We start from the raw sequence: 18624 nt of genomic DNA, 5'->3' as shown, positions 1-18624 counted from the left end.
ATCAAATGGGCGAGCCAGTGTGCTCGTCTTCCAATATAAGAGAAAAAAGGAGCCTGCAAATAAGCAGAAGGTCCATTCAGGTTCGAGTCCCAGTGAAGCTGTTGGTCGATTGTTCTCCAGTTGGAAATCTTATTGATTTAATAAGGTTCTATGTTCTGAAATATTATTTCATGCTTTATTTTACAGTGTGTATATTCTTTAAAAAAATCTAATTTGTGTGAAATTTTTCCGTTTTCAGTATCGTGGGAAAAATATTGCTCTCGTTTACGCCCAGTGCGGTACGGTTGACATCAGCATCAGAATCGCTTTGTAAACAGCAAGAATTTGCAGTTTTTTGTTTTGCGTAATTTATGTTTGAATTCTTGAAAGTTTTTGAAGTCGTTTTTTTCTCGTAAGACAACTCAACCATAAACGATCCACGACTCCGTCTCCAATTTTGTATGTCTCAGGTGTCTACGATACCCGCCAAAATGATGGGACAACAGTACCATGAATACAGTGCATGCATATTGGCTGTCCTTAGAACTCCCCCCCCCCCCTCAATCAATGTTGGGGTTGAAAACGCCATGTTGGTCTCGCAGTTTCCAACATTGATACGGGGAGCGGGGTTTCTCCCGTGTATATTTTTGGCGGGGACATGTATGCCGTCAGTTTTGTAACTGATTCAAGTGCTCTTACACGGTTAGTAACAATATTATATAGTTAATCAATGTCTCTTCGATACTTGTATCACCTCAGCTTTCTTCAAACAGTTGCCGTTCTTCTTGTTGAAACAATGGGTTACCTGGATTAAGTTTACAAACAGTGGCGTATTTAGGGTTTCATTTAGGGGGGGGGGGGCAAAATTCCAATGACCATGCCAAAGATACCCAATGCGAGCTCAAAGCGCGAGCAAAACGGCTTGTTTTTAGAATGGTTCATTGGGAGTCGTTTACAGGTCATATTGGTGTGAAGGTTTCTGATGTAGCCTATGTCAAGGATACGTGATACCAAGGATGAAAACGCGCGCGAAGCGAGCGAAAAGTTCTGATATCCAGCTTTCATGCATGAAAAATGCGCAAAGTATCACTGACAGCAGAGGTGCAGCTAGTAAACGTACAGAAAATTGTGTAGTTGCTTGCTACCATGCATACGAGGTGGGCCGATGAAAGGACTGTCGGAAAATGTTGTGCTAGTTAGCTACCATGCATAGAAGGGAGAAAACACTATCACACATATGAACCTAGCTAGTGCACGTGAATTGCGCGAACAAATTTTTGGCACAAGCCATTTACCATGCATACAAAATGCGTACATTTACTGTAACACCACATAAATGCTACGGGGAATGTATAGTAGCTGGCTATAATGCATAACAAGAGTCTAGAGCTTCGTGATTCCTTGCCTTTGGATTTGAAGCCAGATATAATTGTTTGACCTAGCTCTGTTGACCTCAGGTGACCTTTGACCTTTACCAAAACAATAAGAATCATCTACTCACTATGGGTAATCCATCATGATCTGAACTTCCGTAATCCACTTGAGTGGTTAAAACCGGCGTCACAGACACACACATACATGCATGCCTGTACATCTTCATTTTGCCTCTGGCAAGGATTCAAAAAGTGGTTCTGAGCAATTTTCAGCGAAATAATATTGGCCACGCCCCTCAAGAATATTAATGAGATGCAGAAGGGTTCTAACCTTCACATGCACCCACACCTCTCACCAATTCCAGCGAAAAAAAGTTTGAACAAAGTCGGACAGACGGTTGCCGAGATAATAGCATTTAAAGGATGTGTTCGAAGGCCCGCCCACTCATGAGTATTAATGAGATTGGCACCAAAAACAATAGGGACCACCTACATACTATGGGTAATCCACCACCCAAGTATGGGAATGAGATCAAACCTTGCGTCATTGACGTCAACGAAATTACATTTGGCTCCGCGCCTCATGAATATCAATGAGATGCGATAAGGTTAACAGTAACATACGCATTTACCCCACCTCCTACCAATGCTACCGAACAAGTTTGAACAAATCGGCCTTTATATTGCCGAGATACGGAGTCCGTCCACTTATGAATATTAATGAGATTAGCACCAACAACAATGGGGATCGTCTACTGACTGTGGGTAACCTACCAACCAAGTATGATATCGATCAGATCTTGCATCGTTCAGTTATCGTGATTACAAGCCGGCGTCATAGACAGACACACGCACACACACATGCGTGACTGCATATATTCCTTTTGCCTCTGGCAAGGAATAAAAAAAGAGTCAAATAAAAGTCTACCCGGAAACGAATTCAGCTCAAGTGCGCGCGAAGTGCGCAGAAACTGTTGAGGTTATCTAGCTAACATGCATGTGCAAGGACCAGTTAATTCTCACAGTATCAATACAGCTAGTGCGCGCGAAGCGCGCCAAATCTATTTTCCCAAAAATTTACCAAATTGACGCCCAAGATATTATCTTTTTGTTAGTTATAGTATACACAATGCACGCGAAACAAGAAAGTGTTTTGGTACTCTGTCTCCTAAAATACAGTCGTTTTGCTATTTAAGCTTTCAATTCAACGGTGTTCGTATGTTTTACTATATACATTGCAAAATTATTACATTGGTAGCGTGAGAGGACGAAAATTGTAATTCAGATATCTATGTAAAGAGACCAAAGTTAGCCCATATCTCACTCCACTATGTGGAAAAAAAATAAGCGAAAGTCACAGACATGGTTTACACACAGAAAGCGGAAATAAATAAATATATCACTAATGCACGAGAATCTCGCACAAAGATACGCGTTGTTCGTATCTTTAACTTCGCGATGATTTTTTCTCAGGTGAGTTGGGCCTGTTGGTTATGCTAATATAAAATAATATCCTACCAACGCACAGTTTTTATTGGTAATTAGCGTTATAAAATCGTCCCAATTTGGTGCTCCCGATTGACAATTATCATTGGGCAATTGTCCGGGGGGGGGGGGGAATTGTCCGGGAGGGTAATGGTCCGGGGTAATTGTCCGGGGGGAGTCGACCGGTATGGGAATTGTCCGGGGGAATTTTCTGGGGTGGGAACTGTCCGGGTGGGAATTGTCTGGGTGGGAATTGTCCGGGGGTAATTGTTCAGGGGGTAGTTGTCGGGGGGGGGGGGTAATTTCTGGGGGGGGGGGTAATTGTCCATGGGGGAGTTGTCCGGTCACCAATTTTTAGGGCTGTGTTTTTGGTTAATAGTCTTGTATCATGGTTGTCGATGTTTGTACCTTTTGATTTAAGTTCCTTTATATACCTCCTTTAGTGCAACTTAATATACTGAAACATTTCACTGGCTTTTTCTCTTACCGTATGTGTACCTTTCGATTTTCATGTTAATATCTTTTTCGTGCAAATATACAAATCATCGCGGGGCACCAACAAAAAATCTATCGCGCCCCGCCGCTTGCAGTATTATTGGTTAAAATAAATTGTCCCGCATTATTTCTTTTTGTCGGAACAAAGAGACGTCGGAATATAGAGATTTAACCAAAATTGAGAGCATCACAATAATGTGTGATCTAGTCAGACTCCTACCAACGAGAAGTGCAACTTAAATTCAAGAAGATAAACTGAACATAACAAGAATCAGTCCTTCTTTAATTTGTTTTCATAACTTTGTGTTGTCTATAAACCCTCTCTATTCAAGTTTCCTTCAATTGGTTTGCATGGAAGCATGTGAGGATACATTAAACAACCAATGAGAGCAATTTTGCTCATTTAAAGTAAAACTTATAAAGAATTACCAACAATTAAGAACGCAACATATGCAATAACAAGGCGTATGACATAAAAATATGTTATTTGGAGGATTTCCCCCAATGGATGATTCGTGGTTACTGCTGTACACCTACTGACTTACTTAATGTATGTTTCCATGGTTACTTTGACACGTTCACTGACAATGTTGAGGGGTACAATAGGCACGTGGTTCTTGTACCTGTTTCTATTCATTAGGTTAAACTGGTTCGTGTCATCTATTATTGTGCTAATGAGATATTTACAGAAGATCCAGGTGAGGCATTCTTACTATTGAATTACTTTAGAACATAACTTGTTTGAATTAATCGTCTGTATAATGTTAGCGCTGCATATATGTGTACAGAAAACTATTGTAGAAGTAGCACAGGCCTACTGTTTGTACTAAAACGGTGATGATGTTATCGGGTAGAAACATGGAATGGCTGTGATGGGCTCTCTGAAAAAAAAAAATCTCTCTGAAGGGAAGGGCGAAGGGAGGGGCAGTGGCGGGAGCAGGTATAGTGTGTCTGATGGGTGGAGGAGGTTAGACTAAACTTACTGAAGAGCATACGGAACACGGTGATTGGAATAAAGTATTGGTAGTCTAGAAAGTGAATAATCATAGATCTGTACTACATTTTTTCTTTATAATCCGACCAAGCTATAATGCCAACGTATTACAACGTGGTTACAGTTACACCTGGAATGGCATAGCGAATATGACATGCTGAATAATTTTCATTTATATGGTATTTTATTTATGGTATTACTGAATATTTTTTCCCTGTTTCTTTGGAGTGTCGGGTGAGGCGGGATTGGGCGACTTAAGTATTTCTTTCATTAGTTTTAGTAACACGCCAGCGTTAGGATGGAAATGTGAAACTTTTTATTAGGTTGGTCTGAAGAACTGATAAAGGCGAGAGGAGTAGCAATATATTATACTGCATATATTCGTTGTGTAACCAATTTGACTCATGGATCTTGTCTGAGAAAAAGAAATAAATTAACGTTTTAGCGAGGTTTATCTCTAAAACTACTAGAACTCTCACACTACAATATATTCTTAGTAGTCCTATGTGAAGGAAACAATGGACATGAAGAAACAAAGAAAACACAGGTAATTGATAATGAAGCTGGAGATAATAATAATAATAATAAACCACTCGGTGACAGGAACAAAGAGGGTGATGATAGGATTAGGGTGGGAGGAGGGTAAAACTACATTGAAAAACGAAACTACGAAAAACAAATCGTGCAATCACTGTCATAGCTGAAGGGGGTAAGTAGGGTAACAATGGATTGGTAAATAGGAGGTGTCTGGAATGTGTTGAGTGAAACCGGTGTTCGAATGGGTTCTAAGTGAAGGGTTGGGGTTAGGGGATGAAGGGATTCAATTACACTAAATTGTAAAGGGCAAAGCAGGGACATCATGATCGAAACAAGTATCCCGTAATATTTATACGAGGAATATTAAATTATTAAACAGTTTTTGTTCAAAATTATGAATTATGAAAAGCTGAAACTCACGATGACTTTTTAAATTATCGTTTAAAATTATGAAAAATGATGAGAATAAATATAAATTTAGCTTATTTCTTGTCAAATTGTATTTCAAACTATAACGAAGAAATTGATGTAGTTTTAAGTGCATTAAATCTTAACCTCTGCAATTTATGAGATACATAGTTGCCTTTAAGGATTTTATGGTTTTAAAAAATACAATTTAACTTCATTATTGACTCCATTGTAATTATTTCTTTCCCTTTTTGATAACTTTTATTTATTAACTTATTTTGAATAACTATTTTTTTTACAGATCCCAACTGAGACAACTAAAACTATTTTATTGGTTGCTTGTTTGGTATAAATTTCAGTTTTACTACAGTCTAGAGTATTATAATCTGATCACATGCTATTTTATTGCCATCATTTTACTTCTTTAATATTAATAACTATTTTCAATCTCTTTCGTTGAAAAAGAAAATCTTAATTAGATTGAACATAATTGAAAAACAAATATTTTGGAGGTTTCAGCTTGAGAAGTGACAATTATTACAAGTAAACTCAAAAACCCTATTTTAAAACTCATTCGAATTATTAAATTCAAACTACCTTGTATATATACCTCTTATTTTATCCTAATAAATATTCCTGTCATTCTAAATCGTTGTTCTTAGTTAAATTTTAACAATAAATTAAACAAAGAGCATTTTAAACAACCCCCATCCAACCTCCACCCCTCTCTTACCAACACTCTCTTAAAATATTCCCCATTGATCCATTATATTTTGTTCTTTTTATTATAACATCATACATAATTCCTTTCGCGATGACCTAATTATTCAAATAAATCCAACTAAACTAATTAAATCCAATCCTTGACATTAAAATTACAGCAGACTTTACATTCTCTATTGTTCGTTAAATATTAAATTAATCCCTGTTTAACTGTTATGATGATTCTAACATCTACACCGGAATACTTACACCAGCTCCTTCAAGCTTGTGCAGTGTGAGGAGTAAGACAAGATGGCCGCCAACTCTTCATTAGTTAGACTCCTGTTGTTGTCCCAGATCCGCAGCTCCTGGAGAGAACTCAGGATAGAGAGAGAGAGACCAAACTCAAGGATAAGGCTCAGACCAGACTCATCAACTCTAGGAGAGCATCGGTCTAGATACACACAGGAGATAGGAATCTAGAATGAAAGAATAGAGTTACTGATAAAAGAGTAGATAGAGATAAATAGATTGGATTTGGTTAGGATTAGAATAATTATTATGACATTATAAATACTAAAAATAACAAGAGTTAGCGTTTTTACACTAGATCTAGCGTTTTTAGTCATTTCTGGGTTTCTAGCGCACGTTTTTTGTAATTTTGGTAATTCTACCGTTTTTGCCTAAAAGTAGTTAAATTTACCAAAAATAGACCATTTTTCAGATATTTTAGACAAAATTCTTACTTGGAGACCCATCCAAATTTATTTTGAGTATTTTTGCCCAATCTTCGAAACTTCCTACCAAAAATTTCCATATTTTTTTCAAATTGTCTGGGTCAGACTATCTCAAATCAACTATTCATACCGGTGTGAAGTTAGATACTTATTCCCCGTTCCTCGTTCGATATTCGCGTATGAGTAACTGAGCTAGCTATTCAGTTACGTATTCGACAATGATATCGACGTAACACCTCTGGCAAGACAAAAGCTTCTTACAAGATGTTCAACATGTGGTCGTGGAAAGAGGTTTTATCAATGGCCCATGGGTTATATGAACTCTAACGACTATGTGGAAGGGTACCATAATGCATCTTGCCCGGTCCAAATAGTTGTTGACCAACTAAAATGACCAGTACTTCATCAGTTCTTAAATTAATGTAACTGGACCAGAAAAAAATCACTTTAGGCCCTAATCAAGACTAGCACGCCTTGGACCACCTTACCAATGGGTCATATGAATTCTTAACACATTGTAGAAGGATACCATAATGCGTCTTGCCCGGTCCAAAGAGTGTTTGACCAATTAAAATGACCATTAAATCAACATTTTTTTAAATAGATGTAACGGGAACTAAAATAACAACATTTGGGCCCTAATCAAAACCAGCACGTCTTGGACCGCCTAACCAATGGGTCATGGGAAGTCTAAGGACCTTGTAGAAGGGTAATATAATGCGTCTTGCCCGGTCCAAAGCGTGCTTGACCAATTTAAATGACCACTAAATCATTACTTCTTCAATGAGTGTAACGGACAATGAAAAAGCTTTCGGCCCTAATCCATGCAGCACGCTTTGGACCACCTAACCAATGGGTAACATGTACTCTAAGGACATTGTAGAAGAGTACCATAATGCGTCTTGCCCGGTCCAAAGAGTGCTTGACCAATTTAAATGACCACTAAATCATTACTTCTTTAATGAGTGTAACCGGACCACGAAAAAGCTTTGGGCCCTAATCCATGCAGCACGCCTTGGACCACCTAACCAATGGGTAACATGTACTCTAAGGACATTGTAGAAGAGTACCATGATACGTCTTGCCCGGTCCAAAGAGTGCTTGACCAATTAAAATGACTTCTTCTCCAATACTTCCTAAATGATCATCAACATACAAAGTTTCCTTCCTATTCCCGAGAGACGTACGCGCACTCTTCCTCTTGGGGGAGGGGTGGGCGCACCTTAGCGCAACTGCTTTTCTCATAATGAAGAGATTTCTGTACACTGGCAACGCAATGAATACCGTTTTTTGTAATTATTCGTTCATAGAACATACTTTCATTTCTTTAATTCGTTTCACACGTCAAACGTTGACAGATTTAAAGAACTTAGATTTTTTTTCTCTTTTTTTATTTCTCTTGCAACTATAACAGAGAAGTTTTGTAGGGCTCTCATCGAAAGTGGTTGTGAACGCTGTTACCCAATTTATAGATTCTGAAAGATTCCACTGCTACATTCTAGAGCTGACCAAGACAATCAGTCATCTCGGGTCAAGTGGAGGGAAACTTACTCTGATAGTATATTTAGCAAATGAGGCTTCAAGTGAAATAGGTCTACCCAGACATATCTTTTATGCCGAAATCCCTTTCTGATTTATTAATACTCTCCATTAGTCATTGTTGGTAATGAACCGATCTAAGTTTACCCTATATAGTGCCATTCGATGCATTTTGCTTTTATCGTGTTCCCATGTGCTTGTCCTTTCTCTGAGCTATTTTTCAATAGAAAGTTTCTGTTGGAGTGTAGAAGGCAGATCCACCTTAAGAAGTTTCACTGCAATTATTTCAACTAAACACAGACCTGAGTTAGTGTGAGTTTTAATAAATGTCTTTTTATTCAGTTTTACCTAAATATTAATTGTAACTTATATCATCTAGCTATACAAGTTTTACTCAATACACAATATACATTCAATCCATTAACAAAAGTGCCATATGTTAGGTAAATGTTGCGTTTGTCAAATTAAGTCAAAATTACACTTTCTAATCACCTATAATTGTAATTAATGTATTAATTCTTCGGTAAATAAAACTTCGGCTATTTGCTGAGTTAATTATGGAAGTATATAAGTGAGGAGAAATTTAACTTGCTTCCACAACCCCCACCACTCCCAATTTTTTATCTGATTTGATTGAAATGTACTTGCAGAAGATAAATGTTCATGCCAAAATTACTTTAATCTGGTAGAATTGATACACTTTTACCAATCTATGTGCAACGATGTTCCATTTCACTATTACTCAATACTTGATAGGACAAATGTGAAGGAGCGGAACAAAGGACCATGCGTTCTGAATGTAATTGAATGATTCATTCAGGATGATTGATACCGATGTACGAACGGACAGCCTACCATCATGAACGTCCGTGGAATTATCTTTAAAAGGCTGACAGTTCATATATATCATAGCGTGATTGCTCCCTTGCGTCGAACCATTAACATTCTTAAATGATAAATAACTGAAAGTATCTGCAGCATGTTGATGGTTTAACTGATTTTTCGCATTTGTATTCCCAAATGAATTAAATATCGGAAATAGTCACAATTTCCGACTTTCCTTCTACAAATGTCTCTGACCCACGTTAGTGAAGTTAAAGTGATAGTGTTTAATGTTTGAACGTTATTGCATTTTGCTCTGATCGCATAGTTGGCGTATAGGGATGGCTTATTTCTTTGATTGTTTGTCCGGCTGTAAGCTTCAGTTGAGCTTTTATGACAGTGCATGCCTGCTACAATCCTGCTACAGCCTTGCTACAGCCCTGGAAAGATGCTGTCGCTTTATGCCATGGTGTTCAAATAAGTACCCCATTGTTATTTTCACCTTTGATTAAGCGTAAATTTCGTAAGTGATTTGCGCAAGACAAAACGTAATATATGCTGACATATCGATGAATTCGGAAGTCATTTAGAGGTTACTTTCTGAAATTGTAAAACTTTCCTACAGAAATTGGTCATATGTAGACATGCGGCCATTAATTGGAATGCACTGAAGAAGTTCCCTTATTTCATTCCTTGAGGGGCCAAAGTGCAATTTGTACCGGTACCGGTTGACTTTAAACGCGCGATACATAACTTATGAGATGGTCTTTAATTCTTTGGTCCAGCTTAGCAGCTTAGTAAAAAAATGTGATCAATGTTCAATTTTTCGTGATTTGGGGAAAATGCCCCCTGTAGGAGACTTGATCAAGTCAACATTTTAAGCGCCTTCTCTTTAATTACATGACTATACTCCTGGTGTTTATTCGCCCAAAAAGTAACAACTTGAACAACCGGAAAGTACTTCATAAAGCTGCAGGCACTTCATGCGCATTACAATAGTGCGTATTTGCAAGCAAATGCAGGTGAAGTTGTTATCTGTTCTTTGACCAAGATCACCATCTCACCTCCAACTAGTAGTATGGTGTTCTTTACTCTCCAAATTTCTAAAGCTTATTTGCATTTTCTTCCAAGGTGATTTTATCCTTGTTTAATTACACCACGATTATGTTGCTGCGCTTTCCTTGTCGAGGCCATGAAAGATGAAAGCGTGTGTAGAATTCGTGTAGGAAACTACGCAAGCAGAACACAGTGCGATATTGAGGATCGGTATCGGAACGGTACAGTCACATTTTTTCTTCGTTGAAATCCTGACAACGTGAAAGTAACCACCAATGAAAACCACCTCATCTCTCACGTGTTTGAAAAACTAACATCATATATGTTAGCATATAAGTCAACATGTTAACACGAGTCTACTAGTGGGTAGCACTTAACCCGTCAAAACAATGAGTTTCAAAGAAAGAACAAACATCGGTTACCTCAATTCTGGTTAATTGTTCGGTACAGGTACGTTGCCTTGTAATTTCAACACTGGGCCTACATGTGCTGTCATCGTAGGTTCCCATCTGCAAAGGTTTGGTATACTCTCGCTTTGATAATTAACCTATTTCCTAAGAAACAGATCCGTCGAGAAGGGTGGTAAACAACGCTTCTCTGTTTTGCATCTTCCACGTCAAACGGTCTTCAGCAACAAATGAACAAGCACAACACAAATCTATATAGTTGGTATAGGTTTTTTTTTTAACTTTACTGGAAATTAAGGTAACTTTACATCTAACGTAGATAGAGAGATTAAGTGGCGGTTAAACGATTGAACGTTCATCGAAATTTCAACCACTATAGTGCAATTACGGCGATTTATGAGGCATTTACAGCAATACAAATAATAACACACATCATGGTAGGCTACGCTCCAATCTATCGTTGTTGTTTGTTTGTGTCAGAGACTTTCAGAGCTTGCCAAACCCCTACACAGACAACTTTCTGTGCCCCTCTCACAAAGGAACTGGGCTGCGACATCACAGCAAAAAAATTGGGAGATATATTCCGATCACGTGTCGGAAAAAGATGTACCAAGTCAGGAGTGCATTAATGTACAAGACATCAGTCAGAATAATTTGGTTCGGTCACGTCAGTGTAGTACCAGTAGCTCACAATGCCATGACAATGATCTGCGGTATGAATGTCAACCGATGAACATGCCCCCTAAGAAGTTTACGATAACCCTAAGAAATACCGAGTGGGTTAAGATATGCCCCACAAAGAAATGTCTTCGGCTGCGCAACGAATGGAGTGATACATTATTTGAGAAATTCAGTGCAATTAACAAGCATTGTGTCCTTGTGTTCAAGTACAACCGCTCCAAGAGGCCAGGGAGTCGGAAAATAAGGGGACCTTATATCAGAGCAGTTGGAGTGTGCAAGTTTAAAGGTTGCTGTAGGTACGTGTTTCGATTGATGTTACCGCCATCGAAGAGACAGGCAAATGTCAAGTTGACAGTGTTTCAGATTGGAGACATTAGTCACGCCACCGAGGACTGCAGAAAGCGACACATAAAAGGTACAAGGAGAGAGACCATCGCATCAGCATTAAACCAATAGGGAGTGTCAAACTGGTACTACGAAACGATCTCAGAAATGTCTGCAGATGAGAAAAAAGCGGGAAACGTAACGGCTTGTAGTTCCACAGATGTGCTTCGCAAAATTGTGTCAGAGAAGAAACAACTTGGGCATCTTGATCCAGATGTTCTCAATGACGTGAAACTGCTTCAAGATGTGTACCGAGATGTGTACACGAATTCTCAATACACAAATGGGGGGTTCATACAGTATTTTTCTTGTAGCCCTTTCAAAGTGCACATGTTCTCGGATGATCAGATCGGTCTATATAGAAGCATGACAACGAAAGAGAAGACGCAGGTTCTATATTTAGATGCTACAGGGTCTCTAATTAAGAAGATACTGGGGCAAGACAAGCAAATACTGTACTATGCATTGGTTATGGAAAATCCGATCAAGGGTAAGGCAGCTATTCCAGTATGTGAGATGCTTTCAAATGACCAGCATGCTTCTGAGATCCAACATTTTTTGGCGCGGTTCGTCAACGCTGCTGGTAGGAATGTTCCAAGGCGAATAAAAACAGACTTCTCCTGGGCGATGATCCAATCAGTGTTGTCTGCATTTAATAGAGAAGACTGCAAATCGTACCTGGCAAGGACATTCCAAATCATACAAAGAAGATATAGTGAACGTCAAATCGCTGGTTACACCTACCCACACATATGTGCTGCGCACATGATAAAAGCTGTTTCCCAGCATTTACGGAAAGAAACAGATGACAAACAAAAGAAGCAGTTCGCCCTTTACTGTTTTGCTCTGCTGCAAACGGCGTCATCGTTGCGACAAGCAAAGAAAATATTCACGCATATGTGCTCTGTATTTCAACCGTCCAATAGGAGTCCGACGATGTTGCAATCTCTTGAAGTTCTTCAGAAGTTGATAATGAAGTCAGGGGTTTATGACAACTTGGAAGAAGTTTCATCGGAAAACGAGGAACAATGCGATGAAGATTTCGACACGAGCGTAGACAGGCAACAATCGATAAAGAATTCATCGCCTTGGAGAATGGAATTTGTGAAAGTTGCAAGTAATGGAGCAAGTAGACAAGAGCAAACCAGTGAAGACATCGAAGAATGTAAGAATGAGTACAAAATGCCAGGTTTCGTTCAAGTTCTGTTAGATAACTTTCTCCATGTCTTTCCAATGTGGAGCGCACTTTTCCTAGGTAATCTGGACAGGTATGCTTGCGACAAAGATGACCCAATCTCGGGTGATTTTCCAAAGCGCACAACCAATGCCTTGATTGAGAACTGGTTTGAGAACATCAAAAAAGATTTTCTACCGGGCGGGAGATGTCGCATGAGACCAGGGGAACTTATAAGGAAGGAAGGAAGTCGTCAATATTATGGGTAGGTTAGGGGAGGTCGAAATAAAACACAAAAAAAAACAACACAAAAACATCTATCGAAAAAGGACAGCAAAAGAAGATAATGGAAATGTTCAAGAAAGTTGGTGTAGAAGAACACCATCGAAACAGCGAAAGCAGGGAAAGTATTTCACATCTCCTGAGCGGATTCCCACCCCCAAACAAAGTAGCACACCCATAATACGGAAGCGAGCAACATCCAGGAATCAAAAAAAGGAAATCACTAAAACACCGACAGATCATACATCAATACCAACTCCTAAGCAACAAGTTCAAAGCGTCCCAAGATGGGGAGGCTGTGTGAAGTACAAAGGAAAAACGGTCGAGATGGAGAATACCTGCCCAATTGACAACTTAATTCTGATAATGTCCAGAATGCTAGAAGAACATGCAGATGTAAAGCTTGCTTTACAGGACGGTCGCGACCATATATGCAGCCAAATTATCACAGTGGCAGCTTACGGAAGCAGCGGTGATTGGAATATGGCAAAATTCTTTTGGTTACACGATGTCTGCAAGTATGAGTTACAAGTACAAACCCCACAGACGTGGAATGTGTATGGAAGCGAACATGAGGCGGTCGTCGAACACCTTGGTGGAAAACAAAGCAGTGTCCAGATTTCAAATTGTTCTAATGACAATTGTCCCCGAAAGCAAAAAGTTCGATATTCGTGTGACATTGAACTTCAAAGGTAACTCACAACCCTACGAGGAATTTGGTCATAGCATGAATGGAACTAACAAGACTACTGGCATAGATGTGTGGCCATTTCATTTAATCTTTTAGAGCAGCAAAAAGGACAAGATTTCCTACATCGATCGTAACCGTGCAGTTACATAAAGAACAGCCGCTTCATTGATGTATATACACAAACGAATATATATATATATATATATATATATATATATATATATATATATATATGTATATATATAGATAGATAGATAGATAGATAGATAGATAGATGGATGGATGGATGGATGGATGGATGGATGGATGGATGGATGGATGGATGGATGGATGGATGGATGGATGGATGGATGGATGGATGGATGGATGGATGGATGGATGGATGGATGGATGGATGGATGGATGGATGGATGGATGGATGGATGGATGGATGGATGGATGGATGGATGGATGGATGGATGATTTTGTTGTTGGCCCAGCACAAGAATTGTCACACGGTCTAGCAATATCCCCACCCCGACCTGCCCATCCTCAACTTGCCCCGCATAATACATTAATCCCGCCTCACAGTGATACTATAGACCGAAACACTAAAAGACTACGGAAACAGAAATTTATTAGCGAAGTGAAATAACTACTGCAGCGTCCGAAGCCATTATGTCTGCATTTTAGCGCGGTATATCTGGACGTCGTGTAGCCTTTGAAAGAATAAATCCTTCAGGGGATCAAAAGTGGATTGCCTCCAGTTGAAATGTGAGAAGTTATCGAGGAAAGAGTGAGAACATATAAGTAGCGACGTTTTCAGTCTCGATACGCAATCCTTTCATTTGTTTTAAAGATGACGAATAAACATAACCACATTCCTTTGTGTGGGGGGGGGGGGTGCAATTTGCAATCGCGTTCGCATAAGCAGCCCCTTCCGCTCTATTCAACTACCCTTGACCAAATTTGTAGTGTTGTTTGGCTGTGAAAATGTTACTTTCACTCATTATTAATAGTACTTTCCATTCCTTTTCAGATACACGCTGTATGGTGTTACTGTACACCACGGACGACACTTTTCGTGCAAGATAAAAAGCAGGGGCTATTGGTACAACTACGACGGACTTAAGGGAGCCATGTATGGACAGGAGTCATTCCTAAAGTTTGAGGACAATGAAACACCAAATTATCTGATTTACATCAAAAACTAGAAGCGGAGATTGCGATTTTCTGTAAAACCATTCTTCAAACAGGGTATTCGGTTAGGTAATTCTAAATGGATCAGTCGCTGCATACCCAATAAATACCCTTTTACTTTAAATTGCTTTTTAATCGCCTGGCGCCCGTTACGTCAAAAGAACGTACATTTCTTCTAGCACAAATGTTGATAGGAAGGTGCCTGTGTATTATGTGTATTTTTTTGTATTATCATTTTTATTAATAACTTTATTCGTAACCAGGGATCCTGTCGCTGGTGAGCCAGTGTTCTCCCGAGGATCCCTGCACATATAAAACATACGAAATATAACAAACAGAACACATAAACAAATATATATATAAATGGAATGCATATACACATAAAATATCAAAACATACTCTCCGAACTAAGATCTAAAATCGATTTCAAGGATTCAAGAAAGCCGGGCCATTTCTAATTGCACATTTTTATTTAGATTTAAATTAAATCTAAAACTCATTACCGAGGACAAAGGTGGAGGGGTGGGTCTAGGTCACCAACACTTTAACATATATCAAGCAATATCCAGTAATAAAAGTTTTCTTAACAGAAATGAGTATATCCCCCCCCCCCACCTTGGGGAATTGCTCATCTGTTGATAATGAAAATTAAGTCAACTTGCTAATGAAGTCTTGCTTTGGATTTGATTAAAGTAACGCCCTTTTGTCGAGTCCCTTCGTTTCCTGAGACGAATTTTTGTCGTTTTGATACAAAATCTGTCAAGCGGATAGGAATAATGCTCGGTTCGACTACAAAACTGAGATAACAACTTTTATACATGTTTGCTTCTTGAGATTGCCCTTTTGATCTTTTATTCTTTAAGCAAGCCAGAATTAGCTGCCTATCACATAAAATACTGGGCTGGTCTGGCGATAGCCACATTCAGTGTAAAGCTCGAGTAACGAGTGCTTGTGTACTGTGTACACTTTGAAAATGCATGGTCATGTATACTTGTATGTATGTTAGGGTGTCTGCGTTGATGTATGCCCGAGTTTATGTGTGCAAGAGGGAAGGAAGGTAATGCATGAGGGAAAGAAGGGATAGATATGACGGAGGAATTAGGGAGTTATTTACGGAGGAAGGAGTTATTGAGTTATTGAAGGAGGGAGGGATCTTTACTTCTGAAAATCATAAAAAATATATGACAACTGATGAAGCGAAGGTTGTTAGGACTTCAAACCCCGTATACAGCTTATACATGATGAGTAGGCCTACATGCGCTGATCCATGTTGTAAATAATCAATCGAGGAGAGCCTGAAAGCATTGTAAATACAGGAGTGTATATATGAATCTATATGAGACGCCAATCTGCATAAGTATTCAAGGAAATGTTGTTTTACAATTGTGTCGAAGTTAATAGAGTTTGGAAAATATTGAACGCTTGTCCGTGTGCTCATTACTTTTCAGTGTTTTTTTTTTAAAGTTACGGTTGCCTTGCCCTAGTAATAATTGTTCCTCCTACCGTGTCTCTTCCACTTAAAGATCTGCTTTATTTTGGCTCCAAGTATATAGCACGTTATAGGTAAGAAAGCCTGTTTTGTGATTACTTCGTAAATTAAATCAACCTGCAGGCTTCAGGCTCTACAATGAGCCTGCCTAGCTCTTTGTGTAAACACTGTGTGAAAGTATGTTCATGTCTACAGTGTGATCACTCATACAGCGTTCACACAACGACCCTTATACAAAAAATATATGTGATCGCTATGCCAGCAGACTAATTGGTAAAAAAAAAATAGGTAATTTTACGACAAGGCAGTAGATTACGTAATCTCAAGAAACTTTGCCATGTTTTCGTGCCATAATTGTGGTCTAAAAAACAACATGTCTCAAATGGCTGTCTGTTGTGTACCTATGGCATGTAGCCCTCTTAGAAATAAATTTGCTTTTCAGGTACAAAATGAAAAGAATCCAAAAATAACAGTTATTGTCAATGTGAATTTTGACCATGATTGGTCAAGCTAATTCGTGCTGGACTTGATTAGGGCCCAAATTGGTCAAGCACTCTTTGGACCGGGCAAAACGCATTATGGTACTCTTCTACAATGTCCTTAGAGTACATGTTACCCGTTGGTTAGGTGGTCCAAGGCGTGCTGCATGGATTAGGGCCCAAAGCTTTTTCGTGGTCCCGTTTCACTCATTGAAGAAGTAATGATTTAGTGGTCATTTAAATTGGTCAAGCACTCTTTGGACCGGGCAAGACGCATTATGGTACTCTTCTACAATGTCCTTAGAGTTAGTTTTACCGATTGGTTAGGTGGTCCAAAGCGTGCTGCAAGGATTAGGGCCCAAAGCTTTTTCGTGGTCCCGTTTCACTCGATGATGAAGTAATGATTTAATGGTCAGTTTAATTGGTCAAGCACGCTTTGGACCGGGCAAGACGCATTATGGTACCCTTCTACAATGTCCTTAGAGTTCATGTTAACCATCGGTTTGGTGGTTCAAAGCGTGCTGCATGGATTAGGGCCCAAAGCTTTTTCGTGGTCCCGTTTCACTCATTGAAGAAGTAATGATTTAGTGGTCATTTAAATTGGTCAAGCACTCTTTGGACCGGGCAAGACGCATTATGGTACTCTTCTACAATGTCCTTAGAGTTAATGTTACCGATTGGTTAGGTGGTCCAAAGCGTGCTGCAAGAATTAGGGCCCAAAGCTTTTTCGTGGTCCCGTTTCACTCGATGATGAAGTAATGATTTAATGGTCAGTTTAATTGGTCAAGCACGCTTTGGACCGGGCAAGACGCATTATGGTACCCTTCTACAATGTCCTTAGAGTTCATGTTAACCATCGGTTTGGTGGTTCAAAGCGTGCTGCATGGATTAGGGCCCAAAGCTTTTCGTGGTCCGGTTACACTAGATGATGGAGTAATGATGTAATGGTCAGTTTAATTGGTCAAGCACTCTTTGGACCGGGCAAGACGCATTATGGTACTCTTCTACAATGTCCTTAGAGTTAATATTATCCATTGGATAGGTGGTCCAAGGCGTGCTGCATGGATTAGGGCCCAAAGCTTTTTCGTGGTCCCGTTTCACTCATTAAAGAAGTAATGATTTAGTGGTCATTTAAATTGGTCAAGCACGCTTTGCACCGGGCAAGACGCATTATGGTACTCTTCTACAATGTCCTTATAGTTAATGTTACCGATTGGTTAGGTGGTCCAAAGCGTGCTGCATGGATTAGGGCCCAAAGCTTTTTCGTGGTCCGGTTACACTAGATGATGAAGTAATGATTTAATGGTCAGTTTAATTGGTCAAGCACTCTTTGGACCGGGCAAGACGCATTATGGTATTCTTCTACAATGTCCTTAGAGTACATGTTACCGATTGGTTAGGTGGTCCAAAGCGTGCTGCATGGTTTATGGCCCAAAGCTTTTTCGTGGTCCCGTTTCACTCATTTAAGAAGTAATGATTTAATGGTCAGTTTAATTGGTCAAGCACTCTTTGGACCGGGCAAGACGCATTATGGTACTCTTCTACAATGTCCTTAGAGTTAGTTTTACCGTAGTTAGGTGGTCCAAAGCGTGCTGCAAGGATTAGGGCCCAAAGCTTTTTCGTGGTCCCGTTTCACTCGATGATGAAGTAATGATTTAATGGTCAGTTTAATTGGTCAAGCACGCTTTGGACCGGGCAAGACGCATTATGGTACCCTTCTACAATGTCCTT

General features: G+C 39.4%; 2 protein-coding genes across 3 annotated transcripts in view; both read right to left on the bottom strand.

Annotated features, from left to right (window-relative positions):
* LOC139954916 (uncharacterized) overlaps positions 1-18624 on the bottom strand; it is a 160678-nt gene that overhangs the window by 86634 nt on the left and 55420 nt on the right. The window lies entirely within an intron of this gene.
* LOC139954918 (uncharacterized) overlaps positions 1-18624 on the bottom strand; it is an 83034-nt gene that overhangs the window by 29093 nt on the left and 35317 nt on the right. The window contains exon 4 of the mRNA XM_071954909.1: positions 6244-6452. Within this exon, the coding sequence (XP_071811010.1) occupies positions 6244-6452 (209 nt within the window). The remainder of the gene's footprint in view (positions 1-6243; positions 6453-18624) is intronic.

The sequence above is a fragment of the Apostichopus japonicus genome, chromosome 17, assembly GCF_037975245.1.
Source record: "Apostichopus japonicus isolate 1M-3 chromosome 17, ASM3797524v1, whole genome shotgun sequence".
NCBI lineage: Eukaryota > Metazoa > Echinodermata > Holothuroidea > Aspidochirotida > Stichopodidae > Apostichopus > Apostichopus japonicus.
Note: the sequence above shows the minus strand (reverse complement) of the source record. Positions and strands in the feature narration are given on the sequence as shown.